At 36.7% G+C, this 27,022-nt stretch overlaps 1 protein-coding gene across 1 annotated transcript in view; it reads left to right on the forward strand.

The window, feature by feature from the left end:
- Positions 1 to 2,996, forward strand: part of RNASEH2B (ribonuclease H2 subunit B) — a gene marked incomplete at its 3' end in the record, with an annotated part of 54,446 nt that extends 51,450 nt beyond the window's left edge. Inside the window, exons 10-11 of the mRNA XM_084235798.1 lie at positions 290 to 370; positions 2,883 to 2,996. Of these exons, the coding sequence (XP_084091924.1) occupies positions 290 to 370; positions 2,883 to 2,996 (195 nt within the window). The remainder of the gene's footprint in view (positions 1 to 289; positions 371 to 2,882) is intronic.
- Positions 2,997 to 27,022: the final 24,026 nt, after the last annotated feature.

Below are 27,022 nucleotides of genomic sequence, written 5' to 3' on the forward strand. Positions count from 1 at the left end.
TGTGCTCTGTCTCGGTGCATGCAAAATATATGGTCAGTGTTACTATAGATTGTCCAAGAAGGTGGCTCATAGACTTAACTAGTCATTTTCCCCCGTTTACCAACGCTGCTTCTCAGAAGGGATGTGCAACTTTGTTCCCAGATAGATAGCAAAATGTGAAGGAGCACATAAAAAGTAAGCCTTTTGCATGGTCTGTTGCCTCAAAGTAGGTCCAAATTGAACTTTTTTTGAATGCATGGTCTAAGTGTCAAGGTGACATTTGACCCCACTTCATTGCTCTGAATTGCAGAAAGTAAAGTTATCACATGAGCCCGTAGAAGCAAAAGAAGATTACACTAAGTTTAACACTAAAGATTTGAAGACTGAAAAGGTATGTTTGTCCAGGTATAGTGGCATACGAACCCAATGGGGCTTGCTGCATGATGACACAATTGCACTCTTGATCGTGATTGTCATTTTAACCCTAAAGAATTGTTAACTTGAGTTTTTTCCTGACTTAAAAATTAATTCAAACTTGTGAATGACAATGAAAATGTTAGGCAAGGAAGACTTTTTTATGACTCAAAGAAAAGCATATTTAGCCAGAGTGTGCTTAAGCTTTGCTTTGTATTGAGTGATTGGGTGGGGCAGTGGGAAGAGCTTTTTGTCAAATCTGCTGCCCAGAGCTTCCCGGAAATTATAATGATGATAAAAATTATTAATAACCTCACCATTCAGCAATCACCCCAGCAAATATTTTGGTAACATTTCTTACTAAACTTTATCTTATACATGCCTTAAAATTTATACATAATTTTAAAAATTGACATTATATGTATTTTAGTTTTGATTCAGCCTTTTTCACTTATCATATTGTGAAAATGTTCATGTGTCATTAAATATTCTTAAAAATTACTAATAATTTTATTCAGTCCTGTGTGAAATACAATTTAATCATTTTTGATACATGTTACTTGTCCTTTTTAAATTTTTTGTTTTTGCAAAGTGATAAACATTATTATTTATAGTCTATATTTCGATTATTTCATTAAACACAATTAGAACTAAGAGTAAGAGCTTAGAAAACATAAGCTCTCACATGATTATTGAGATATATGATATATAGTAAAAATGGTTTCCAAAAAAGCCATTGAAATTTACACTTCCAGCCATAATTGCTGGTGAGTATTCATTGTACATTCTTAATATTGAATATTATTATTGAAAATTTCTGTCTGTCTAATTAGGCTACATTTCCTTAACAGGAAAAGTTAGTTGTTTCTCCAAGTCCTTATTTTCCATTTGCATTTTTGCAAATTGTCAGTTGATATCCCTTGCTTGTTTTTATATTGGGCTTAGTAATGTTTTTCATGTTGATTTCTTGTTGATTTAGAGCTCACTCTAAAGTTAGGGTGATTAATACTTTTCATAATAGAGGGTACAAATAATTTTCCTATTTGTATTTAGCCTTTTCAATTGATTTTTAACAGTTTCACTTTTTTCTAGAGAATTAAATATAGAACTTGTCTTTACTATTTTCTTACTATTTTTATACTTCAAAAAACCTTACATTTCCCAAAATAAGTTGACTTCACCTAAATTAATAGCTTTCATTCCACTTAATGTCTTAAAAACATTTTTTCTTTAATTTATTTTCTTTAATTTATCTGACTGTGTGATATGAGAGGATAATCCAATTTAAGATAGCTGGTTATCTCAATGCTTTCTATAACAGGGACCTTTTTTTAAGCTTCTGAAGTTCAGGCTATCATTTACTAAGATAGCCCCAGGGCCTAAATAGTGCTTACACATAGCAGATGCTCAGTAAATATTGCTTGGCTATAGCATTACATGTCCACAGAATCCCTTTGTCTGCAGTCAATTCTCATACTTGAAAATGCTTTAATAAACAACTATTAAATTAAAGAACATTACCATGCCTAGAAGAACCAGCTAATAAGCAGGGACATTTTTTAGTTTCTCTCTGAAAAATATTTCTAAATGCTACTTCTCATTGTAATCTACTTGGGCATAGCACCAGTGAGATGAGGGGTTGGACCAGGATGTCAGTTAAATGCAGGGGAGAGCTTGTCTCAAAGAGACTGTCACTTTTCACTAGCCAGTCAAAAAATAAGCCTACTAAATTATAAGTGACAGAATGTGAGAAGCACCATTTCAGGGACCATATATTGTGCCCTTAAAAGATAGTTTGACAATGACTTTGTCTCATAGTCCCCAGGGAGACAGCTAATTTTTTATTCTTTGCTGATTCCCATAATTTATGATTCTGCTGAACAAGTAAAATCAGCTGCTGTTTATCTTCTGTTAATGCTTGTTATAGTACAGGATATAGCAAAAGCAAACAGTGACCAGGAAGAGAAATTTACAAGGCAGCGATATTTGGAGTCAGTTTTTTAGAAATTATTTATTTGTAGTATGGCAGCTATCCTGCTGGTCTGGGAGGCTTTGCAATATGGGTCATCGTTTGAATACAATAGTGTAGTCCTTGGTTTCCCATATAGCCCATGAAAAAAATCAGATGGTAAATTGGTATGAATTATTCATCATGTGGTAATACAGGCTATAATTCCTCTCTGACAATTGCTGCCTGTGTCAGTTCCATTGTTTGTTACTGAACTTAATGTGCCCCATTGGTTGTAACATTCCATTCCTTAGAAGGCGGCAATTTTGTCTCCTGCCTCTTTTCACATATTTTGTTCCTTAGGTTTGAATTCTGAATAGAAATCAAAACTTTCTAAGATATATCACTGTCTTATGAAGCATGTTAGCAGGGAATGTTTACCTCCCTATGAACTTTTGAAACATGCAAGGTCTTGTTTGATTTGCACTATCACTTGTAAATGTTACATTTGTAACAATTTTTTTCTTATTTTCATTAACAGAAAAATAGCAAAATGACTGCAGCTCAGAAGGCTTTGGCTAAAGTTGACAAGAGTGGCATGAAAAGTATTGATTCCTTTTTTGGTGCAAAAAATAAAAGAGTTGGAAAGATTTGAAATTTTGAAAATGAAATCTAGCAAAAATATTTGCCTTTCACCTGATTCATTTTCATCCTTCATACCACACTGTACTTAGCTTTCATTACCACCTTTTGGGAAGAAAAAGGGTGGGGAAGCAGTTTTTAAATTTACTTGAACATTTCTTTGTATTTGATTTTTATGTTCCTGAAGAAAATATGGGAATGTAATTATGTAGCTTCATGTCTTGTTTTACATAATGAAAAAATAAAAATAATTAAGTCAATAGAAGTAGCATATAGCATCACAGTTTCCTCAATAAACTAACAATGGACAATATTTGAATGTATGTCTGTTATTTTATACAATTTTGCCACATGGTAGCTGTAGCTCTAATGTTTTCAATATACTGAAAGAAGTTTGATGACAGAACTCTCAGATAAACTACTATTCTACTATTTAGCTTTCATTTTTCGGTAAACCCTTACTGGTATTTTCTGTTTTATGAATATATATGCTTTGTAGAAAATAAAGAATATCTAAGAAATTATTTAAAATAATTTAATATAAAATAATTTTATAACCTTTTTCTTGGCAACATCATTTGGTGAGCATTTTCCCAGACTCCTAAAGTATTCTTTATTAATATGCCTTTTTAGTGACAATAATTTTTAATTATTTGGATATTTTATTTAATAATCATAATCCAATTTTGAATATTTAGATAATTTAAAAATGTTTACTGTCTAAAGAATTAGATTATATGTAAATATTTGTCCACATCTTCTGTTGTTCCTTAGAGTGAATTTTTATATGTAGGATTATTAGTTCATAACTAAGTTTTCCAAATATGTATTTGTGAGAATATATTTCATAGAAAAGTTATAGGATGTTGCACTCTTAGATGGGGGTGTGATATCTTACTCAGGGCCACCTTGTTCTAATCTTATAGTTGCAAACAGGTGTGGGAGAGGCATTTTATTGTGGTTTTCTTATTTTTCTGTTTAATAATGATATTGAACATTTTTTTCCCATTTTCTAAACATTTGTCATCTTAATAGAGAATCATCTGTTTATGTCCTTGTTTAAATTGTTGGAGTGCCCATATTTTTCTTACTGATTCTAAAAGTATTCTCAGACTTAAGGAACATTAATTTTTACAATGAACCAGTTCGTTGTGAATTTATTTCTTGGCTTGTAATTTGACTTTAATTTTGTTTATGATTTTTTTGTTGTTCACATTGGTATTATAGTTGGAGAATGTTTCCCTTTACCAGAAAATTAACTGGTCATTTATTTTCTTCTAATTTTTAATAGTTAATCTTTACTTTGTGTTTAATTACTTAAATCATCTAAAGAATTTGTGTTTAAATATGCTGTAAGATAACACTCTAATTATATTCTGACCTGTTTATTTTTCTTAGATGAGCTCTGTGGGATGTGTGTGTGTGTGTGTGTGTGTGTGTGTGTGAAATTCTAAGAGGAAGTTCCAGTGCAATTCTTCTTGATATTTTGTTAGAGTTATTTTGGGAAAAGTGGACATCTTTAAAAATTCTGTGTTAAATGTTCTCATTTTATCTTTCACTAACATTTGGTGCTTCTTTTTAGGGAGTATCTTTAGGTATTTTTATTGCTATTAATGATATCTTTTCTTTCAGTTAGATCTTCTGTTTTGTGATAAAATTTTACATTTTTATATATATTATCTTTTAAATAGCCACCTTACTAAACTATTAAACTAATAGTGTCCTATGTGTTTCAAGTTGGATTTTTTGATACACAGTATAGTTTGTAATCATACTTCAAAGAAATTGTATGCAATTCTTCCTAATAGTCATACCCCTTTTATATCATATTATATGGGTGAGAATATCCAGAACAGTGTTGAAGAGTGTGATGGTAGTCATCTTAGTCTAATTTGTGATTTTATTCATGTGTTTTACTATTAATCCTGACACTAGCTGTTAATAAGATTAAGAATATCCATCTTTCTATACATCCTTTTACACTTAGTTTCCTTAAAGTTTATTACATTAGTTATTGTTGTTGGTTGTTGTTTTTGGCACCTATTGAGATGACTGTGTGGTTTTTATCACTGTTAAACAACAGTGCCATATGGCAGTAGGTAAAGGATAGTATAGTGGATTCTTCTATCAGACTTAGCCATTATCAAATCTAGTTTTTAAGACTTTCATTTAGGATTTTTTAATTTATATATAAAGTAATATTTCTGTTAGGTTTTAGTACTATAATTATACTAGTTTACCATTTTTCTCAGTGTTCTAGAATGAATAATTTTGTATAGCACTATTCTGTTTCTGGAAAATTTTAAAGAATACCAGTGGTAAACTGTCTTAACACTGAACCTTTCTATTTTGTTTTCTTATAGTCTTTAAACTGAAGAATTTCTTTTTTTTTCACATTTTGAAACTATTTAATATTAGCATACATCTTGAAGATACTTTTCTTTGCATCAGTTGTAATTTTTTTTAATTTTATTTTTATATTCCCCATACAATTGCAATCCCCTTATTTTGACCCAAATACCTCCTCCCCCGCCCCCCCATAGTGTGTCTCTGGTTCATAGTTGTTTGTTGATTTTGATTTTTTCTTTCTTATAGTTATTCTTTTGCCTGGTCCCTTATTTAGGTTTTCTAGATTCCTGCTATGAGTGAGACCATCCGGTATTTTTCTTTTTCTTTCTGGCTTATTTTGCTGAGCATGATCCCTTCCAGCTCCATCCATGTTGCTGCAAATTGCATATGTTTATCTTTTTTGAAGGCTGAGTAATATTCCATGGTGCATATGTACCACATCTTCTTGATCCAGTCATCTATTTTTGGGGCATTTGGGTTGTTTCCAAAGCTTAGCTATTGTAAATAGTGCTGTTATAAACATAGGGGTGCAGGTGCCCTTTGGAATTAATGTTTCTGTGTCCTTTGGGTAAATACCTAGGAGTGGAATTGCTGGATCATATGGAAACTCTATCTTTAGTAGGTTGAGGAATCTCCACACAGCTTTCCATAGTGGTTGGACCAGTTTGCACTCCCACCAACAGTGCAGGGGAGTTCCTTTTTCTCCACAACCTCGCCAACATTTGTTTTTGCTAATTTTTTTAATATGTGCCATTCTCACTGGTGTGAGATGCTATCTCATTGTACTTTTGATTTGCATTTCCCTGATGACAAGTGATGTTGAACATTTTTTCATATGCCTGTCGGCCATTTGTATTTCCTCTTTGGAGAAGTTTCTTTTTAGCTCTTCTGCCCATTTTTTGACTGGATTATTTTCTTTGTTTTTGTTGAGTCTCATCAGCCATTTGTAGATTTTTGTGATCAGTCCTTTATCATTAGTGTTGTGTGCAAAAATGTTCTCCCAGTCGGTGGGGTTTCTCTTTGTTTTTGTTATTGTCTCTTTTGCTGTGCAGAAGCTCTTTAATTTGATGTAGTCCCAGCTGTTTGTCTTTGACTTCACTATCACTGCTTTGGGTGATGTGTCTGTGAAGATGTCTTTGAGGTGCATGTCATGTCGAGTTTTGCCTATATTTCCTTCTATATATTTTATGGTTTCAGGTCTTGTGTCTAGTTCTTTAATCCATTTTGAATTGGTTTTTGTGCATGGTGTGAGGTAGTAATCAAGTTTCATTCTTTTGCATGTAGCGACCCAGTTTTCCCAGCACCATTTATTGAACAAACTTTCTTTGCTCCAGTGCATATTCTTTGCTCCTTTGTCAAAGATTAGTTGACCATAAATCCGTGGGTTTATTTCTGGGTTTTCTATTTGGTTCCATTGATCCGTGTGTCTGTTCTGGTTCCAATACTATGCATAAACTAAAGAATTTCTTACCTGTTCTTTGTTTTACGTGTCCTTGGCATTTTTGAATCATACAGGCTACTTAGCTGGGATAATATTCCTTACTTTGAGTTTCCTCTTGAATAGATTAAAGTCATATCTTTTGAGTGTGCACAGAGATAATATGTCTTTCTTAGTGCCCCATCGGGAGTCCCAGTGTAGCCAGTGATATTAATATTAACATTGCGCACTTGAATAAGGCAGTGTCCATGAGTTTTACCCACTGTGTAGAGTTTTCTTTTTCCTTTGTAATTAGTAAATTATGAACACTGGGACTTGTAAATATCCTATTGTCAGTCACCCCAAAATTTTAGAATATACTAATTATTTTTCTATCGCCATCATTTCTATTTTTATTTCTTTTATTTTTAGTTGAAACTTTTCTACAAGGATGAGCTTTCATTTCTTTAATTATTTACTGATTTATGAACTTTATCAGTATGGATATATAGTTTCTTATTTTTTTCTTTATAATTTTTTTTTTTGTGGGACCCTCGCTGGCAGCCAGGAAACGAACCAGCGTTCCAGAGGCTGCAGGCAACCTCGCAGCCCAGCACTCAACCGCTGCGCCTCCAGGGGAGGCCCTCTTTGTAAAATTTTTAATTGAGCTGACATTGGTTTACAACTGTGTATGTGATGCAGAGGTATAGGATCACACCTTTGCAGAAGTATGCTTCCACACCATAGCCTCCAAGTGACATGTAGTCCCTCCACCATAATCCATTGTGCCCCTTCCACACCTTACTGTCCACCCTTGCTCTTTCACTCTGGAAACCAAAATTCTTAAAACAGATATCTAGGGTTTGTTATTGCCTTGGTTTTAATTGAGCCGTTGTTTCATTTCTATATATTCCACATATAGAAAGGAATAAAAATGAGACATCCTGAATTGTCGTTCTCCTGATTTATTTCACTTAACATATACCTTCCATTTTCATCTGTGTTGTTACAAATGGCAAGAGTGTCTCCCTTTTAATAACTTAGTATTTCATTTAGTGTGTGTGTGGTATGTGTGTGTGTCACATGGTACTTAGGTTGTTTTCATAATTTGACTATTGTAAAAATAGTGCTCCAATAAACATAGGAGTACATATAGCCATTCAATTTTTTTGAAGAGTTTGAGAACAGGTATTAGTTTGTCTTGAAGTTTTGGTAGAACTCACTAATGAAACCATCTGTTCCTGGACTTTTGGTTTTTGGGAGAGTTTTCATTGCTGTCTGATTTTCCTTATTTGTAATTGACCTGTCCAGGTTTTCTACTTTTCAGTACTAACTCTCAGAAAGTTGTATTATTTCTTAGAATTTCTCCTTTTCTTCTAGGTTGTTCAATTTACTGGCATACATGTATTGGTAATAGTCTCTTATGATCCTCTATTTCTGAAATGTCTTGTGTAATCTTTTCTCTTTTGTATATGATTCTTTATTAAAACATTCTCCCTTTTTTCTTTGTAAGCCTAACTGGAGGTTCATCTATTTTATTTATTTTTCAAAGAATCAGCTTTTGGTTTTATTGACCTTTTAGGCTATCTTTTTTATATGTATTTCATTTCCACTCTAATTTTTATTCCTTCCTACCTTCTACTGGTGTTCAGTTTTGTTTGTTCTTTTTGTAATACCTTAATGTGTAAGGTTAGATTTTCTTAATATGAGCCTGGATTGCTATATACTTCCCTCGTGGTACTGGTTTGGCTGTGTCCTATAGGTTCTGGTAGTTCATGTCTTCTCATTTGTATCCATGCTTTTTAAATTTTTTCCTTTGATGTCTGTATGTATCCACTATCTTGAGTCTCTGCAATTAGAGGTTTTTTCTGCCTTCTTTTTGTGGTTGATTTCTACTTTGATACCATCAGTATCAGAGAAGATACTTGATACTCATTTCAATCTCCATGATTTTATTGACACTTATTGTGTGGTCCATTGTGTGGTCTATCTTTGAGGATGTTCCTCAAGGGAAGAATTTGTACCAAGCTTTTAGGGAGTGCAGTGCCCTGTATAAATGTCTGTTAACCCCACAACCTCTAGTTCCATGTTTAAGGCTATTGTTTCCTTATTGACTTTCTGTCTGGTTCATTTGTCCTTTGATGAATATGGAATGTTGAGGTCCCTAGTACTATTATGTTGCCAATGTCTGTTTTCAGATTAATAAGTTTCCTTATATATTTTGATGTTCCCTTTATTTGATGTATATGTTTTAATGAGTGTAATTTCTTCATGTTTGTGGTTGGATCTAGAGAATTGTTTTCTCCTTGTGATGAACTATTCATCTGTTCAACTATTCATTACAAGGTCTCAAGATGCCATTTGTTGTGGTTTTTTGTCTACTCATTTTGCTTTAGAGTTCCCTATTTTTTTAATCTGTAGTAGTAGCTTATACATTTGAATTGCTCCTACCTTTCCAGCAAGTAGCTGTGGTTTTTATATACTTTTTAGATGTTTGGGTTTTCCAGGTTTCTGTAGGTCTGGAGACCTGATCTTGCATTTACTGAGTCAGGAAAATAGGCCTGGAGGAGTCAAGCCACTGTTTTGAATGTTCAAGAGTAGGGGTTAGGCAAGCTCATGCCTGTGGCAACAGTAGCCCTCCTCACTGGAATTTCAGACCCAAGACTGCTGTTAGTGCAAGCTCTCATGTGCTTCACAAAATCAGTACCAGTCCCAAGGGGTGAGGCTGATGTACACAGTCCAGTGCACTGTCATTCTTCTCACTGAGGACCTGGCCTTGCTGGGAGCACCCTCGTTCTAACTCACATATTTCCCACAGTCAAGTGTTTGTGCCTCCACAAGGTTCAGCTATCCCCTCCCCAGGACCACTGCTTGAGTGACTGGCTAAGTGGCAATGCTGCAGTTTGTACCTTGGCTTCCCACCCAGAGCACAACATCCGGGTTTCTCTCTTCCCCCACCTCTTACTCAATGAAGCATGAATCTCCTCTGTCCCCTCTGGTATAGTCTGCTTGGTCTCTGATATCCAAGAACTGTTCAAGTTTCATGCTAAGCCATGAAATTTTCTGGGGACTGTATCCCACAGGTTAATAACCTGGATGATCTTCTGGGGTGTGAAGCAAAGAACCTTCTCTGACACTGTCTTGGATCCCTTCATTTCCAGTTCATTCATAGATATTAATATATTCCAGTGGATTGTATCATGTTACATTATTTTATTATTTATTTTGATGCTGATATTGTCCCAGAATGGCTATTGGGAGCCCCTTCAAGCTGACTCCTTTATCTTTTTGATATGTTTCCATCATAGTTTAATATATCCTTACTTCTGTGGTTGGATATTAATATAGACCCTTCTTATACTTTCCCTGCCCAACTTTGGAATAAGCCATTTTTTCCAAGAAGCCAAGTTCCTTTTAGTGGAGAATAATATTTAGAAATCAGGATCTATGCACAAGGCATGTTCATTGTTCCTGTTGATAGATGTGTGTGGGTTTTACAGATTTATCAGGTCGAAGAAGTACCACCCCATTGTCATTTCATTGAGAAGTTTTATATCAGGAATGGGTATTGAATTTTGTTGAATAATTGCTTTTCATCTGTTGAGAAGAAAATGTCCTTTAGTAAAGGAATATCTTTTGGCCTTTTTTTTTTTTTTTTGACAGACTAAAATTTATTTTTTAATTGTATTATTTTTAGTGAGGTAAATTTGGTGTACAACACTGTATGTATTTTGGGATGTAAGTTCACACCTCTTCAACTATATGTTACCACAACCACATCCACTCCACATCCACCCCACATCTACCACCCATAATCGTTTAATATGTGAAGTATATTGATTGATTTTTAAAGGTTAAACAACTTTAAATTCCTGAGCTAAGCTCTGCTTGGTCCTGGTTTATTTCCTTTTCATATATATATTGTGTTTCACTTTGAATATTTTGTTAAAATTTTTGTCTCTGTTCATGACGGATATTGGCCTATGCTTTTCTTTATTTTTAATGATTTTGTCTAATTGTAGTATTAGAGTAAAACTAGATTTATAAAATAAGTTCAGAAATATTCTCTCCTCCTCAAAGAGTTTATGGGATGTAAGTATTGTTTCTTCTTTTTATGTTGGACAGAATTCACCAGTGAAGTCTTTTGGGCCTGAAATTTTCTTTCTGGAAAAGTCTTTAAGTTACTAATCCAATTTCTATAATAGATATAGAACTATTCTAATATCCTTTTTTCTTGTGCCAATTTTAGTAATTTATGTCTTCAAGATATGTGTCTGTTTCATCTAGGTTGTCCCATTTATTGGCATAAGTTGTTTCTCATGTTTTCATTTTCCTTTAATGTCTGTGGATCTGTAGTGAAGTTCCCTCTTTCATACCTGATTTAGACATCTGTGTCTGCTTTATTGTTTACTAAATTAGTCCAGCTAAAGCTTATTAACGTCTTTGATCCTGTCAAGCAGTCATTGTCTCCTGTCTTGTATAATTTCTGATAAGACAGCTGTGATAATTCTTCTATTCCTTCCCATTTATATAATATTTTCCCATTCCTGCCTGGCTTCTTTTAAGAATTTTGTCCTTATTAATTTTCAAGTTGATTATAATGTGTTGATATGGTTTTCTTTGTGCTTATCTTGTTTGTGGGTTCTTTAATCTTAAATTTTTAAGTTTATAATTTTTGTTAAATTTGGAAAATTTATGGCCAATATTTCTTCAAATTTTTTCTGTTCTTTCTCCTCCTTTTTTCTTCAATTCTGTGTATGCTAGCCGATTTGTCCTCTAGGGCCTTTCAGTGAGTTTTTTGGGTTTTTTTTTTTGTTCCATTGTAGATCATTTCTCTTGCTATATTTTCAAGATTACTTTGTCTTGTATTTTTTCATCTTCTGTTAACCTGTTAATGAATTTTTATTTCATATATTTTTATTGTAATTTTCAGTTCTAGTGGTTCCACTTGGGTATTTTTTAAAATGTCTTATAGGGTCCTCCCTGGTGGTCTAGGGGTTGTCTAAGTGCTATCACCACTAAGACCTGAGAGCTCAATGCCCGGGCAGAGAGCTAACCCACATACGATGCAGCAGACCTTCCCTGTGTCCCGCTGCTCCCCTCAGCATTGTGTTGCAGTAAATCCCCCTGTTCTGCTCCCCACTGTCTCTGGTGAATTCTCTCACCCCTATACCCCAGTTCTACAAAAATAAATAAACAAACAAATAAATCTTTTAAAAAAATGTCTTATAGAAGCATTGGTTTACAACATTATATAGATTTCAGGTATATAGCATTATACTATGTTTAACACCAAAAGTCTGGTTTCAGTCCTTCACAATTAATCTCTTTACCCGATTTGCCAGTCCATCTTCTCCTTCCCTTCTGGTAACCACCATTTTGTTCTTATTTTCTAAAAGAGCTGGATTTTGTTTGTTTGCTCATTTGTCTTGTCCCTTTATATTCTATATATGAATGAAATCACAATGTTTGTCTTTCTCTGTCTTAATCATTTCATTTAGTACAATACCCTCTAGATCCCTCCATGTTATTGAAATGGCAGCATTTCCTTTTAAAAAAAAAAAAATATTTCAATAGTATTCCACTGTGCATGGAGAAACCACATCTTCTTTATTCAGCCATTTGCTGCTGATGGGCACTCAGGGTGTTTCCAACTCTTGGTTATTGCAAATAATGCTGCAATAAACATGACTGATTTTGAAGTTCACTATTCATTTCTAAGAGTGAATTTTCCAGGGACAGATTCATAAACTCATTTATTAACTGCTTATTTAGGTTCAAACAAAAGTAAATAAATATGCTCTCTAATCGTTGTAGATAAAAGGGCTATGACTTTTCTTCTGTCAGTTAATTGAACTACACATGCTGTAGTGATTTTATCTGTGTCACTAGATCTGAAGTTAGAATACATTGTTTATATGGCAATGCTAATGTTACTATCACGTTGTTAACATGGCTTTAAAGGTTATTTATATCAAGCCCACAAGCAAAACTATTGAAGTTTGAGAATACATGTGGTCTATATAAATACTTTAACTTCCAAGGAGCTTTATCTTTTCCAGGTTTATAGAGGTATAATTGACTAAGATAATGTGTATATTTAAGGTGTACAGTGTGATGTTTTCATATATGTATACCTTGTGAAATGATTTCAATGTACTTAATTTGTCACCTCACATAGTTACCTTTTGTTTGTGTGCATGTGTGTTTGTGTGTGTGTGATGAGAACACACAAAATCTACTCTCAGCACATTTCAGATATACAATACAGTATTATTAGCTATAGTCACCATACTATACATTAGATTTTAGGAGCTTTAAACAGGAATTTATGTCATATCTTAGCTATAAATCATCGATTTTGTTTTCTTTCATATTTGACTTTACCTTTGATGCCAAAGATAAAGAACTTATGCTTACTTATAATGTATAGCATTAACTGGGAGTTGAATAATAAACAAAGAATAAAAAACTGAAGATGTTGCACACATATTGGAGAATAATATTAGGAGCAAATAATATAGGTTTATATACACAAATAACACATGGATTCAAATATATAATTAGTACAAGGATATATCTATATCCACACTTATATATCATATTCTTTCAATTTTTTTAAGGAATTGCAAACTATCACTTTTTAAAGAATGTTATTATACCAAACACTAGGAGACTTTAGCTTACTCAAATCCTTTGACCCTTTATTCTCTTACATCATTTCTCTTTTTGATTAATGTGCTGAGTTTGGGTAAAGCATTAAAAATTTCTGCAAACTATAAAACCACTTGTGTACACAAGAGCCTCCATCATTTTCATCAAACCATACAGATCACTGAAACTGCTCTCAGATTACCAACATTCTTTCCTTTTTAATGTCTGTTTAATCTTCAATTTAAATTCTACTTTTACTCTGGTTCTGTGACTCTTTCATCTTTCAAGGTTTGCACTTCTCTGGTTATGTACCCCTAAGGATACTGTCCTCCATCAGGTTTAACATGGATGTCAAATGGAATTGTGTATTGTTGGTTCAGGTCTATTTCTAGTGTACTACAGTCCATACTTAGGATTTTATTTCTCTTGTTCGGGTCTCAGCAAAGCACAAAGGCAATCTGAAGGTGAGAAACAAAAATATACCCATTTACTTACTAGATGTACAGTGTTGTTTCCATCATATGCAGATTTGTGACTACAGTGAACAGATATCTTAATCTTTAGGAATGCAAATAAAGTTAAAAATGGTCAACTATGTTTCAAACAATATTAAAATGTTTACTTTTAAAAAAATTTAAAATAAAATCATCTACCAATAGAAATGAATTACCCTACAGTAGTGGGCTATACCTAATTGTATTCCCAATCCTATCTTATCTCTGTGACCCATGGACAAATTACTAGCATCAATTGTCCACAATCACATCTTCTGTGTGAGAGAAAACTAAGTCATGGAGTGGTTTTATGTCCTTCCTTGTATCCCTGCTACTTGAGAAGCTACTTCTCCTTTATGCCTGCAAAGAAAGTACATTTAGAGTTAGCATCCATTCAGACCTGACGCTGTCAGACATTCCTCTAGGCTCTTTAGATGCCTTATCTCATCTGTTTCACTGGAAGGAAATACACCAATATGCTCATTCTGACGATTGTGGTGTTTGTAGTATATACTTTTTCCTTTCTTCCTTTTCCTTAGATCACATTGCTCTGCAGTTGAAAGAAATGCAAACAGCACAATTGTTGGAAAGTAATAACAGACTGACAACGTTCTTTACAATTTCTAAACACTATTCACACAAATGTATGTGTTAAGTCCTTCCAGAAACCATATGGCAGAATTACATTTATTGCCCCATTTTACCATTAAAAAGGTAAGGTCAGATTATTTACCTGAGGCCACACTGCTAATAAATAACTAAGCTAGAACTTAAACGCATGACCTCCTACTCCCAGACTTTTGACACCAAATTCCCTTTCTACAGATACCCTAACTTCAACTTCTGTTAAATCCTGAAGTCATTCCTTCACTAGGTTTGAAAGGCAGCCTCTTAACGTAGGTCCGGACTGATTTTCTCTGTTCTCAAAGTTGGTGTAACATGACTAGCCACCTTATTTCCCCAAACATACCTTTCTCTAGGACCAATCCAAAATTTGGAGATCTCCACAGTTAGCTGCATCATATAGTCAGACCTTTTCATGGAAGCAAAGAATTCCTGGCCTTGGAAAGCAAGTGTGAGAGTGTTTTTTTCTAGTGTCCTTGGAAGATGTCCACAGACTTTGACCTCATCTAAATAGGAAGAAATGATTAGATTTATCCACCTTCTTAAGTACAGAGATTTGTACACTCCTTCAGGACCATTAGACAGATGAAAAGATCTCTTGCCTTATGTTTCATAGTACTTTGCATCACAACAATGCCCTATCAGTGGTTAAACTGATCTTCGCCACAGCTTTCTAAGGTAGACCCGAAAGGATGTATCCTTGTTTTGTAGTTGGTCAGAGTGAGGTGACATGGACTGTAGGTGCTGCTCTCTACCTAACACTCAAGCTTCTTTCTTTTATGCTTCCCGAAGGTTCCTACTCATACTACCGTTTATGTGTGTCCATTTATCCTTTTATTTTAAGACAGGAAAAAAATCAGATTAATTCTACTTCATCCTATTGCTCTATTCATTATGAATTCTGCAGGTTAATTAATTCTCAGCAGTGGTGTGCCACAATTTAAGTAAAGCTTTTACTTATCTGGTACATTTGCATGTCAAATCTTTAATTCAGCTATTAGCGCTTTATAATTTATTGTACTTTTGTTAATAAATATTTTATGAATAGTATCACACTAATCAAGCCTACATAGAGGAATTAGGTTCTTCACAGTCATTAAAACAGTTGTTACATATGTTTTAATCAGTATATGTGTAAAATTAATGTTAGTCATATTACAAGTTTGTTCAAAAGAAAAAAGAGCCAAGGAATAAACTTAGAATTTTTAGTTGCTGTAACAACATACACTGAGCAACCACTACCTGCCAAGTATTGTTCTAGGCATGAGAATGTAGCTTCAACATGGCAGACACACATACCTGCCTTTAGAGAAGTTTCCACTCTAGGAAACAAGACAGATGAACCTGTCAGATAGTGTAGGCTATGGAAAAAGCTGGGCCAGGAGGTGGGCAGAGTCCTGGAATTTGGGGGGAAGCCTCACTCATCATATCCACATTGTGGCATTGAAATCTGATTTCCATCAACATTTTTTTTTTTTGGTAACTTATGGCTCCAGAATAAATTATGTTTGACTTTGTACTCAGTAAGAAACCAGCTTATAGTAATTAAATTTGTCCAGTGGCATTCTTCAGTGGGATATTAGGGGCTATTTCCATCAGCAGATCTGTTTATTTTTTTCTACATTTGAGTCTACATAAATTGTCTTAGTTTTTAAAAAAGATCTGCTTGGGGGGGGTGGAAAATAAAGAGGAGAAAAGTGGTTTATGAATAATTCATCTTAGAATCTTGTTTTTGTGTTTCTTATACTTTTTATTTTTTCTATAATGGTGGTGTCTGTACCATAAATTTGTGTGGGTTTACTATTATTTTGTATTCCACTCCTTTTAAACACTGGTAGGAAAATATGCTTTTACCTACTCTCCAGGAACCTAATAGCAGCCTTAGAATGAGATCATATACAGAGGTGGCCACAACACGAGCTGCCTTCCCTCACCTGCGGGCTCTTAGAAGCAAAAGCACAGATGTTGGCTCAAAGGACCAACCCAGCCATCCTAGCTTTTCTGTTCTAGAAGCTGAAGATAGTCCCTGGGATTTCAAGTTTGTCCTCACCAGGATACAACACGTGTTTTCCTTTTCTCTCTAGGTTGCAGCACAAAGATGGAAAAGGGACAAATGACAGCAGATTCATGTTGGCTTGACTGCATCTTGTGTGACTAAAGACAGTCCCAAAGTGCTACAACTTCTCCTGCACCTTCTAGAATATCAACATATGCCAAAAGGTGTATTTAAAGGCACTAACTCTGCATACATAATTCTTTGATAGTACTACTAGCCTTCTTGGGCAGCAGCCCTTTTCCCTGGAGGCTATTCGGGTCATCAGATTTGAAAGCACCCTCAGAGTGTGAACCTGCACATAGTCTGAGGAACTGAAGGGCCATCACCCATCTTCCCCTAGCTTAGCCTACTGTAAAAGTGGATTTTTAAAGTACAGTGCTTTCAATTTCAAAACTTTGAAAAAGGCTCCTGAAACTTGGGTCATATCTTAAACTCAACCAAATGTGACCTTTTTTGCTCTTGGAGAGCATGCTTTAGTATGTGTGTGGTGACTATAAGTACTTGATTCCACACTGGAAGTTTTGACAAACCAAGTTTCTACTTTAGGAAAAAAAAAAAAAAATGCCTTACCTTTCTTTACTATTTACTGATTTTGGCAGCTTCTAATTCATAATAATACCTGAAGTCTTGGAGTTATAAATATTGCTTTATTTTTAAAAGGTCTGTCATTTCTCTATTACCACTATTATTGTTATTACAATGATGATGAAGATGATGATGATGATGATGACAATTTAGAGTTAGGGCATTGGATATGGGGGAGACTTGAAAGTAGACTCCAAAGAGCAATTTAGTGGGGAATTTTGATGTGTGGTATGTTTCAGGAGGTTTGTGTAAAAACTTGTTCAGGCATTTGAGCTGGTTCGTTCACTTGACATGAAAGAGGAACAGGGCGAAAGCTGCCCGAGTGATCTTCCTGCATTCAGACATTCAAAGAGGACCCCAAACCTCCTTTTCAGAAAACAATTTTGGTTTAGACCCTCTAACTCTATTGAGTAAATTCAGGAAAGTAATTTTTTTATATACTTCTTTTCACACATAGAAATTTTCTATAGCCTCGAGGGACTTTTAGTATTCCTGTGCTTCTGTAGTTGATCCATGAATCCTCCTTCTCAATAACCCACAGCAAGTCAGCTTTGGAATTCAGCATGTATTACAAGCTGTTTGGGTAAGAATCAAGAGCCTGACACATAATTCAGCACAGTTGTAGAATTAAAATCTGGCTTTTTTCCTGTCTCCTTGCATAATCCCAAACACCATCCTTGGAGACAGTGTATGTATGGCTTGGCCCGTAGCAGTCACCAGAGCAACACTGAAGTTTTACTGCTGAGTATGCTGTGTGCCCTTAGGCTCTCAGGACACAGGAACAGACTAACATGATGGCTGACCCCTAGCACTCCCACCTCTGGAAAGACCTTTGTGAGACTTTTGAGCGGGTGCCCCAACCTGATATGTCTGAAGTGTCTCCCAAGCTGAAAAAGACTTTTTGAAAAGTTCTGTTTTTTCTACTAGCTTCACTTATCAACTATGTTCCTCTGCCCCTTGCCTTCTGTGATTATATACATACATAATCTGTATACACACTCACACTCACACTCACTCATTGCCTCAAATTTAATCTCCCCACTGACCAGAACCACTGGACACTGATTTTGCATAAATTATCACTAGAAGCCCCACTTTTTTACCTGTGCCGCAATTTTGTTCCATGACCTCTGAACTTTGCAAACATCCTAACACCTTCAACACACCTAAAATTATAAAATTTAATTAATTTTTCCTTTATACTTGTTATTCATGATGCATGCCCTAAAAAGCCAGAGAAAGGAAAAACAATCTCTTCCCCACTTCACCCAGGCTTCTCTAGGTAACTTTATCCTTTTCTTACTCAATTTCCAATACCTAGTTCCTATCCTTTAACTAGCATCCCTATAGTCATTTTTCATTGAGTTTACTTCACTGTTTTAACTAAAAACCAAATCCTAAGCTCTCCTTCAGAAATTAAAACTGCTCAGCTTTCCTCTCCACACCCACTGCCTGCAAGGGTAAGCTGCTTGTCACCTGGATCGGCAGCTCTCTGGAGAGCTCATGGTTCTATTTCCACAGAACTGACTGTTCCACATTCAGCTCAAGAATCTCTGATCCACATATTGTTAAGAACTTTTAGAAAACAGTGATGCTCGAAACCAAAAAGGATATGATAAATGGGTCGTCCAGGGAAGAATATAAGAAAGTACAACTTTTGGAAGCCAACTTAGAAATAAATCTCAAAAGCCTTATTAACATTTTCTATTCCCTTTGCACCTGCAATACGTGCTGCTAAAAAGATAAGCTTAGGAAATGATCATGAATGTCATGCAAAGATTTAGCTGTAAGAGTATTTGTTGTAGGACTGTATAAATAGTAAGCAGAAAAAAGCTAAACTGGAAGACTGAGGGAAGTTACCTTAAAAATTAGTATTAAAAGTACAAATAATATTTCTTTTCCTTTTGTCTTCTTATTTGCCTCCTTATAGTAGACACTTCTTATTATAAACATGCATTATATTAATATAGAAACAATAACCTTAAAAATAGTTTATACCATTAGTTCCTTAAATATTTTTCTCTCAAGATTTTAATTTTAATTTTTGTGTCTCATTTTGTGCTCTGTGCTAAATATTCATGTGGATGCTTAGCAAATACTTTAATCAAATGATTGCTCTTCTACCCTTAAACCTTTAAGAATGTCCCTATTATTGATTCCTTGACTCCCCTGACCAGTCAAAATATATGTTATGCTTTAAATTGTGTGTTTGACATGAATATGGATGGTGAAATGAATTAGTTTTGTTTTGAAGAGTTACTAAGAACCCTAGAAATCATTGCAGATGCTCTGGGGTATTTCACAACCAGAACTGAGAATGACTGTTCTTGTCTCCAAAACTGAAGTGAAGACAAAAAACATGACTGATTGAAAACGTTCAGAAAATAATGTTTCATAATTGTTGATATCCAGCCTTTGCTGTTTTTTTTTTCTTAGCAGATTGCTCAATTTAACAGGAAGAACTAGTCTTCCCCACAAGCTCCCCCCACACAAACATCAGTTTCATTTCACACTTTTCAGTGGTTTCTCATTGCTCTCAGTAACCATCTCTCTTACAGCCACACTACCTTTTTAAATCTTCTCTCATGCCTTGCTTACTCTAATTACATGACTTTTAGCCTTGTTTCCTTACCTGGAATGTTCTGCAAACTTCTCTCTAATTATCGAAATCCTGATCTTCCCTCTGCTTTGCTTGACCCTAGTTTGCCATGAGAAACATTAGGAAGTCTCTCCTGACCTCCAGTTCAGGTCAGAGCTTCCTGTGGCAGCTCTACCTCTTCTTCCTGGATCTATCAGAGATGTGTTTGTATTTTAAGTATAATGATTAGATGAATATTTTGCTCCCCAATACACAGAACTTCAAGAAGGCAGAGACTGTTTCGTCTCATCATTTGTGCAAAAAGAAACACTGAAACCACTGAACAACAAGAAACCACTGAAAGGTTTGAAATGAAACTGATGTTTGTGTGTGGGGGTGGGAGGCTTTGGGGGAGACTATAGTTCTTCCTGTTTAAAAAAATAAAAATTTGTTCTTGCACAAATAACATGGGAGCATGCTGAGGCTACTCTCTTCCAGAAGGCCTGCTTTCAAGGTTGGTCCTTGGTTGATGTCTGGTCTCAACAGGTAAAAAATTCCTAATATTGATATGCCTTAGTGGCTCACTCCCTTTTTGTACAGACAATGTGACTTATTTGAACACTTTTCTGGTGAGGTGGAGTTTTTTTGGAAGGTGCTAGCTAGATGCCTGCATGACCAGTCCCCATGAAAGCTGTAGGCCACTGTCTTTTATGGGTTTCCCTGGGCCCTGAACTGCGTGCATGTTGCTTCATTTTCACTGCTGGGGTGCACTCCTTTGTAACTCCCCCCACAGAAGGGAGAGAAAACATTGGAGGGTTTCACATGCTTTTTGCAGGTCACCTGTATCTTTCCCCCTGTGAGTCAGCTGTGTGTCCTAACTACACTATTATTATAAATTTTAGCTATGAATACAACCCCTGTGAGTCCTTATAACAAATATTTGAATATGGGAGTGGTTTTGAGGACCCTCACATGCTTAGTATTCACCAGAACCTTACACACCCTATCTGTGATTTAATTAGGGGGCTGCTGCCAATTTTTTGAAATGAAACTGAAAATGACTGAAAAGGACTAAGGGCTAAGACTTAGGGCTAAGTCTACTATGGAAATTCTCACGAGAGCTAAGATATCTTATAATTTATCAACTACATCCTAATGACCCAAATGATGTACATACTTCTAAAAAAGACAGAATAAAAAATGATTTAGGAAATTGAACATAGTCAAAGCCTATCAGAATTAATTTTTTTTTCTCACAAAGACAAATTTTCTGTCTCTGATCTGAAGTGGAGTTTGGAGGCTGAGCTATGGGCTAGCTAGAACCTTCTTTCTTGGCTTTCTTGTCTGATCTGTCCCACTGCCCGCCCCCCCCCCCCCCCCCCCCCCGCCGCCCTGCCATGTGCTCCTGTAGTATCAGGAGCAGTGTTTCTTTCACAGGCCTCACACGGCGCTCATCAGGAGCTTGAACAAGTACTAACACAGGGCCACTCCAGAGAGGCTGATAAAACTGGTCCAAGATGGGGTCTGGGCACTAGGATTTCAAAGTATAGCCCTCTGACACCCCTACTCCCCTTTGATGATCATATTTTACAAGGTCCAGGCTCCCACGTGAAGCTAATTTATTTTTATTTTTAAAAACCTTATTAAAAGTTCCAGGGAAACACACAGAAGGGTGGGGTAGGGAGTAAATAAAATAGCAGCTAAGTTTACTTAAGGGTATAGTGATTAATAATTCTAATTAATAAGCGTTAGCAAAATTTGGAGAAAAGGCTCAGAGAAGTACAAAATAAATAAATGAAATAAAATGTTAAAAATGAATCACTGTGAGATGACTGCAGAAACACCACCCATCTGGAAAATTTAAAACACATTTCTGAAACATCTTAGTTACAAGGAGAAATCCCTATGGTGGGGGAGGGGAGAGGAAGAAATAACACCTTCTGTCTCAGGGGCACAAGCAGAAAGGAACAATTAGAACTAGAACTCAAAGCCGTAAATACCAGGGCGATTTCAGAGTGGGTCACTACATTTTTTTTAACAATCACCTGCAGTCTTCCACCACCCAATGTCCCTACTCCCCATCCCATCTGCTTCACTTTATAAGCTGAAGCAAGTTGGTTCTATTTTGACTGTTTGGTGATGAGTATGGTCATGTTATTGTCTTACGGAAATGCTCTCCTCTAGTAAATGTCAACACATCCATTTGCCATTTTCTCACTCTCCTTTGGGGAAGGCAGCAGACTCTGAGATGCACCAGCTGTTAATTGGCAGAGCTGTGATTCATCTTTCCTTTGTAGCACCCAGGGTAGCTGTTCAGGGAAGCCGGGAGCAGTGGGTAATAAATTGGGTGAGGTAAGTTTATCCAGGTCTTAAAAGTCAGGCAATTGAGTTTGGCATCAAGTGGATGGAACTGTAGATTCTCAAACAGAATAGAAGAATCATAAAAAGAGTTCAGGGTTGTCAGGTGTGGACTACAGACTCCATGGAGAAGGTGAGCCTGAACTGGAATGAGTGGAATTAGGCCTGTGTGGCCTGAGGCAAGGCCAAGGAAAAGGAAATTAATGGCAGCTCTGGCACCTACTGTGTGCCCCACCAACCCTTTCCTCAGAATGAGAAGCAATAAGAATTCAGGGGACAGTCTCAGCTCTTCTGGAAGTGGAGAATCTCTTAGTACTGTCATTTCACTTTTTTCTCTGCAAGGTGCTATGGCCTAAAAGTTGTGTTTAGAACCTTTGCTCCATGGAGACACCATCAAGTCTGGCTGACAGGCCTGTGAGGACAGAGCCTGTCTAGGGACCCTGGGGTTGAGCAGGCCCAGGCAGGCGAGAGAAGTCAGGAGACTTCTTTAATCCAGACGTGAAAAAAGGCATCTGTTTTCAAAGCCAACCAAGTCAACTTTCCATTGTTAACAAGCTGACTGGAGCAACTCATCGCTAAATGAGCACTAATCATTTTGCTGCTCATTCATCTTGCAGGTAAATGCTTTTCAACACAAGTGTTTACATTTCCAAAATAAAAATACTTGTAAAAAGGGCTGTAGGGTTTATGGCTGCTGGAAGCTGGTCCCCAGTTTGCTCTGTTGACAGGTTTATAAGGCCAAGGGAGTTCATAAGGTAAAAAACACTTTTTTTTTTAGATTTTAAGCAATTTTTTTAAAATTTTAAGCAAATGTATTTTTAGGTAATGGATTTTTGACCTTTTAAAAAACAAATATGAAGATTATTTGCATTGACTTCATTAGTGAGCAATGAAGAGTGGTCAAAATACTGTATCCAATTTTAAAAATGTGAACAAAAGAACCAATGAAACCATATTTGTTTTGTCATGTTTAAAGTAAGTGAGCTGGGCAAGAGACACTTTGGGTCTTCATAGGTGTCTACTTGATCTAGTTTTTAAATGGATAGTTTGCCTGAAATTCTTTCATTAAAATGTTAGTAATGAACACCCACTTATTTGGAGTGTAGTTTCCAGAGCACTAGCCTGACGGGCAAAATGTAGTTACCTTAACAGGACCTGGATTTGGTCATCCTGGGACTGATAGCAGATTCAGTTATTTTGGTTGTAGTCATGATTAGAAACTAAGTCAATATGATATCAAAAGGACTGGCTTTTCAATATTGCCATGGAGATGAGGAGGTAGGCACAGGAGAAGAGGACCCTGGTGACTGGAAACATTAACCATCGTGCTTTTCAGCAGGCCAGGCCTGCACACCTATGACAGCTGCTTGGGGAGTGAGTATACCCGCCTAGAACCTTGCTCCTAGGACTGACTGGCACTGTAACATCACCTGCTCCCAGAAATACTGAGGTATGTGACGCTCCCAGCACAGGGCCAGGCATGTGCTCATTTCTCTCTACAAGTCATTTCTCTATCTACTTCAGGACCCCAAGAAGCTGAAACAATACAATCAGGTGCCTGAGTGCACATATAAATGGTGCTAGAAAACTACAGGGTTAGAGAGATTTATGTTAAAGTGTATTTTTATAAAACTTCAAAAACAAACAAAAAGCCTGGTCACCACAGATGGACTGAGATTGAAGATTGAGTTTGGACCAATCACTGTTGGACTAACTTGGCTAATTTGCATACTGTCACACCAATTGGAACTTGACTGACTTGAAGCCTAATTTGCATTGCGCTGTGCTCATGGGCCCTTTCTCTGGGCATATAAGCCCTCCCCACCCCCAGAGGCTGGAAAAGACAATTCAAGGTTGCCTGGGTGTGAGTCTGCTGGTAGCCGTCCTAAAGACCCAAATAAATGGTGAGAGGTGGGAGTTAAAACAGAACAATGAAACAGATGGAAGGGCTACAAAAAAGCAGGAGACCGTAGAGAAGGAAGAAAGAAGAGCCCATGACTTAGCAATCAAAGTGAGTCAATAAAATATATTTGTAAAAGATTAGCGATGAGGTGAGGAACAGACTCGGTCTCATATTTACAACAAAGGGACAGTTAAGGGCAACAAGCACTCTCCTGAACCTAAGTTAGTTGTGAAAAGTAGAGGAGAGGTGACATGATTTAAAAAAAAAAAAAATCACATATTACAGGGAACATCCTCCCTGCAAGCAGCAGGAGAGAAGAGAGCCTTTTAGAAAACCCCATAAGTGGCCCTCTTTGTTGACTGAGGAGTGTGTACCTACAACTCATGCACATAACTCTGCTTCAGAGGGGAAATTCCTACTAGGCTGGGATGGGATCCTGCAAGTTGTTTGGCCCCAGAAAAACTCACCTTCCCTAAGGTGAGAAAAAGAAAGAAAGAAAGAAAGAAAAAAGAAAGAAGGAAGGAAGGAAGGAAGGAAGGAAGGAAGGAAGGAAGGAAGGAAGGAAGGAAGGAAGGAAGGAAGGAAGGAAGGAAGGAAGGAAGGAAGGAAGGAAGGAAGGAAGGAAGGAAGGAAGGAAGGAAGGAAGGGAGGGAGGGAGGGGAGGGCGTGAGAGAGCGAGGGAGAGAGAGAGAAAGAGAGAAAACAATGCAACTTATTTCTATTGTTGTACCTTATTTAACAGACCTCTCTTCTATGGCTGTATAAATACTGGAATTATTTATCTTTTCTAGTAATTCTCAAGTTAGTTCTGGAGTTAGGGTAGAGGGTGTGGGAGATAGGAAGAGAGAGAAAAAAATAAAATAAAATATAAAATGAAAGATTTGAGTGAAAAATATCAGGAAAAGTAACTGGCAGGTAAGATGTTAGCAAAGAGAGATGAAAATAATGAAGTGGTGAAATTCAGGATAGAAATGGGAGAAACAAAACAAAGAAAGGTAGATGGGGGCCTCCCTGGTGGCGCAAGGGGTTACGTCTCAGCACTGTGAGGCTATCAGCAGCCACTGCAGCACAAGTTTGATCCCCAGCCAGGGAGCTACCCACATGGCACAGCAGACCTCTCCGGACTCGCCCGCTGCTCCCCTCAGCAGTGTATTTCAGTACATCTGCCTGTTCTGCTCCCCACTCTGTCTCTGGTGAATCCTCCCATCCCGGCTCCGCACCTCTGGCCTGTACCCCAGCTCTTGTATGCATAAAAAAAAAAAAAGAAATCTTTTAAAAAAAAAAAGGTAGATGAAGAGAAAATAGAGACTAATAAAAGCACAGTAAGGAACTCAAAAGATCAAAAATGAGAAAAACGAAACAAAATGAAATGGGTATAGGAAAAGTTTATTAAAAGGACACAAAAAGCATTATATTGCTACAAAAACCTGGTAATGTAAAATTTTTAAAACTTAGAAGTATCCTAAATGGCAAAAATCAACACAAACAAAGCTTAAGATCCTGGGGGGAAATGGAAAAAATCAACAAGAACAAAGTTTATGATACTGGGGGAAAATATTTGTACCTCATAGCCCAACTAACTAATTTTCTAGAAACTGAGAAGTAAAATAACAAGCCAGTAGGAAAATATGAGCAAGGAAATGGGCTTTTTAAATGAGGGAATATACCAAATTGCAAATGCATTTATCCTTTGACTAATTCCAGCTCTGGAAACTTATATACATGCAATTGTACAAAACAATGGGTGAAATTCATTACATCATTTCATTGAAGATTGAAGCCAATAGATTGGAAACAACCTGAATGTTTTTAAGGGAAACTTCAGTAAGGCATATGCATCTGCATACATATGTGTTCAGGTTCTCAATTGCTAGGGAAAAAAGGACCTCAAAACATAGCCATAGAAGAACATGTTGCTGGGCCTCCCCGGTGGCGCAGCGGTTGAGCACTGGGTTGCGAAGCTGCCCGCAGCCTCTGCAGTGCCAGTTCTATCCCCGGCTGCTCCCCGGCCACTGGAGGAGAGTCCCGCATGGCGCCCAGACCTCTCCTGCCACCCGCTGCTCCCCTCAGCAGTGTACTTCGGTCCTTCTGCCTGCTCTGCTCCCCGCTCTGGCTCTGGTGAATTCTCTCACCCTCCCGTGGTTCTGACTGTACCCAGTGCTTGTATAAATAAATAAAAATAAATAAATCTTTAAAAAAAAAAAAAGAAGAAGAAGAACATGTTGCCCCCTCCTGCTGGTCTGTGGGTTGGCGGGGCTCCGCTGGGCAGTTCTCACCTAGGAATTCTCGTGTAATTGCCGTCAGGTGTTTGCTGGGCTGACACACCTGAACACTCACCTGGGACGAAGTTGTGGCTGTCGCATGGCGGGCACAGCTGAAGTAACTTGAGGATTAGCTGCATGTCTGCTCGTGGCCTCTCCATGCTTGGGTTAGTCACGTCTCTCCAAGCCTCTCCCCAAGGGGAATCTCCCAAGTGGCAGGAGGTGGGAGCAGCCAGCCACCTCACTCCTGACCTGCAGAGAGCGCCTCACTTGCACTATATTCTGTGGCTCAAACAAGTGGCAAAGGTCAGCGCATGCTCAAGGTGAGGGAACTAGAATGCAAAGAGGAGCAAGGAATTTGAGGTCATTTTTAATGTGTATATACTGAAAACATGCAGTTGTGAAAACCAATGAGGGCACTGTCTGTACTGAGAAGCAGCATCAGATTTCATTGTTAGGTGAAGAAAGTGCAGAACAGTACAAAAATGTCATCTTTTGTGTAAGACAGGAGTGGGGCATAAAAACACCTATGTGTGTTTGCTTCATTGGTCACAAAGAACCTATAAATAAGAAATCAATAAAAAAGTATCAAGAATGAGAACAATAGGCAACTAGGCATAGAGAGAAAGATACCTTAATATATGCCTTTAAATAGTATTTTGACTTTTGAAATGAATTGAAAAAGACAATATAGGGCTCTTAAAGAAATCCACAGATGCTCAACCTTGCTTTTTTCCTCAGGGTGATGGAGCTATTTGGA

The sequence above is a fragment of the Talpa europaea genome (genome assembly GCF_964194135.1).
Source record: "Talpa europaea genome assembly, chromosome: 6".
Taxonomy (NCBI): Eukaryota; Metazoa; Chordata; class Mammalia; order Eulipotyphla; family Talpidae; genus Talpa; species Talpa europaea.